Genomic DNA, 2768 nt, shown 5'->3' with positions numbered 1-2768 from the left:
GAATGTAGGCGCCTGAGATCATAAATTCATAATAGATGTTCTGGCGGGGTATCTTATTGTTGGAGTTTGTGCAAATTGTGTGACCTGGATTAGTCAGGACCTGGAACTAATTATGAGGCGTAAAAGCGGGATGTAATAAGTAATACCCCTGCTAAGTATAACGGCCGCTATGTGAGCAAAATGCTACTGTCAAGTATATAAAGGGGGGGCTGCTTTCACCATTCGGTAGAAGTCTCTCTCGCCTTTGAGTTCCTCACCCACCCAAGTTAATCTCTCAGCGTCAGTCTTTTCTCGTCTCCTTGCTCACTCTTGCGGCTGTTTGCAGCTATCAGCTCCGACAGTTTCTCAATGTCGTTTCCGTGCTTGCTCTTCCTTCTGCAACTATCCTTACGTCCCTGCATCGCTTCCGCTATGGAACTTTCGTTGAGCTTACGCTCGGAGAAAGCGCCATGGTGGTCTGTCTCGCTTCCGTTCATGGCCTCCTTGCCTTCTCTTTCTTCTCTGCAGCTCTCTTTGCTAATTAGCGGCGCCGTTATGCTTTGGGCTTGCACTGTAATGCTGCATTGGGCGACGCCCGGCGGGACTGCCTGGGGCCGAGCGCAGACAAATGGCCTCCGGAATTATATCCCTGGGCCGAGAGGATGGCCGGTCATCGGAAGCTTGCTGGAAATGGGCGATCAGGCTCATGTCCGCCTGGCTAAACTGGCCACTTCTTGTTCCGCCCGCTCTCTCATGGCCTTCAGCCTCGGTGACACCCGCGTCATCCTCACCTGCGTCCCCGATGTAGCTAAAGAAATCCTCTGTAGCTCCTCCTTTGCCGACCGTCCGATCAAATCCTCTGCCCGATCGCTCCTCTTTGATCGAGCGATCGGTTTTGCGCCACACGGTGCCTACTGGCGCAATCTTAGGCGTCTAGCCTCCACGTGTCTGTTTGCTCCCCGCAGGATTGCAGAGCACGAGTCTCGCAGGCAGGAGGAGACGACACGCATGCTGCAGGCCATGGGAGCAGCGATGACCAGGGACGGGGTTGTGCCGGTGCGACTGTACTTACAGCGAGCGGCTGTGAATAATATAATGGGAACTGTTTTTGGAAGGACATATGAGTTTGGGGCTCGGTGTGAAGAAGGGGAGCAGCTGCAGGCCATGGTGAGGGAGGGCTTTGAGCTGCTGGGGGCTGTGAACTGGCAGGATCACCTTGCCTGGCTCAACCTTCTGGGCTTTCTCGACACCAAGCGCATATCATCCAGGTGCTCTACGCTCGTTAGCGAGGTGAAGAAATTTGTCCAAAATATAATAGACGAGCATCGGCTAAGCGGGAAATCTCACGGAAGCGGGGACCAGTCGGATTTCGTTGACGTGCTGCTCTCTTTGGACGACTCGGAGAAGCTGGCGGATGACGACATGATTGCCGTGCTTTGGGTGCGTAATCAACTAAATCTTGTAGTTACGTAATAAATAGTAATTTTTTTTTCATGCAATTAACTCAGGTTTTACCGCTGAACAGGAGATGATTTTCCGGGGCACTGACACTACAGCAATTCTGACAGAGTGGGTTCTGGCAGAGCTGACCCTGCACCCAGAAATGCAGAAGCGGCTACAAGAGGAGCTGGATGCAGTGGCCGGGCCCAATGGGACGATAGAGGAGTCGCAACTACCACAACTACCGTATCTGCAGGCTGTGATAAAGGAGACGCTACGGATGCATCCGCCAGGGCCGCTGCTGTCGTGGGCGAGGCTAGCAACAGAGGATGTGCAGGTGGCGGGGCATGTGGTGCCGGCGGGAACGACAGCGATGGTAAACATGTGGGCAATTACACACGACGAGCAGATATGGAAAGGGGCCGGGGAGTTTCGTCCGGACAGGTTTGTGGAGGAGAGTGTGGACATAAGGGGTTCAGACTTGAGGCTGGCGCCGTTTGGCGCTGGGCGGCGGGTCTGTCCCGGGCGGGCGTTGGGCTACGCCACTGTTCAGCTATGGGTGGCCCGCCTCCTTATCAACTTCCGGTGGGCACCGCACCCTGCTACTCCCATTTGTCTCTTCGACCACCTCAAGCTGTCTTGTGAAATGAAGCATCCCCTCCTTGTTTGCCCCTCCCCTAGATTTGGTAGCGCCAGCTGCGCCCCTCCGACTCTAGCGCAGTGTCTCTAGCTGCTGCCAATCTCTCCGCTATTTTGTCCATGCCCCCCTAACTCTTGACTCCCGCAGTGCAGGATTGTGCACCCCGATTAAAATCTCCGATTGCACACGGTTTTGATCCCCTAATCTCATCGCATGAGATGATGAGGCCACTCATCAGCTATTTACAGAACAGCTTCATTCAAGAGCTCAAGATGTAATTAAGTCTAACCCCTTTGTAACGGCGAAATTAACCAATTTTGGCTTCCTTATCATAATTGGCATGTTCTAATATACTTTTTGGTTTGGGCATTCCTTTTAATTGGCGTCGTTGGATAGGAAAATTTCTGTTAAATCTCTTCCTAGTAGTTAAAGATTGATTTTAGTGATTGAAAGCCGTATAGCCCACCAATAAAACTCTTCCTAATAGTAAGTGATGGGAAATAATCAGATCGATTTATATTTACAATGAAGATAGCGCCATTTTCGCAACGAATATTGCCGGCTCTCCTTCGCACCCCCTCGAGCTCTCCCTCTCTTTTTTGCTCCTCCACTTTTGGCTTATAGCTTTCTTTTCGTAAAACGTGACATGTGTAAAGTGTCACGACCTCCGCCAGATTATGTTAGTAGATATGCAACAAGCTTGTCAAGA

General features: G+C 51.7%; 1 protein-coding gene across 1 annotated transcript; it reads left to right on the top strand.

Annotated features, from left to right (window-relative positions):
* The first annotated feature begins 247 nt into the window (after nt 1-247).
* Nucleotides 248-2428, top strand: LOC147434374 (cytochrome P450 78A4-like). The gene is made up of 2 exons (XM_086490858.1): nt 248-1419; nt 1505-2428. The coding sequence occupies exons 1-2, from the start codon at nt 349-351 to the stop codon at nt 2147-2149; spliced, it is 1716 nt and encodes a 571-aa protein (XP_086346984.1). The 5' UTR covers nt 248-348; the 3' UTR covers nt 2150-2428.
* Nucleotides 2429-2768: the final 340 nt, after the last annotated feature.

Source organism: Adiantum capillus-veneris, chromosome 19, assembly GCF_014529385.1.
Source record: "Adiantum capillus-veneris isolate H3 chromosome 19, ASM1452938v2, whole genome shotgun sequence".
Taxonomy (NCBI): domain Eukaryota; kingdom Viridiplantae; phylum Streptophyta; class Polypodiopsida; order Polypodiales; family Pteridaceae; genus Adiantum; species Adiantum capillus-veneris.
The sequence above is the reverse complement of the archived record's forward strand: the minus strand, read 5'-3'. Positions and strand labels throughout refer to the sequence as shown.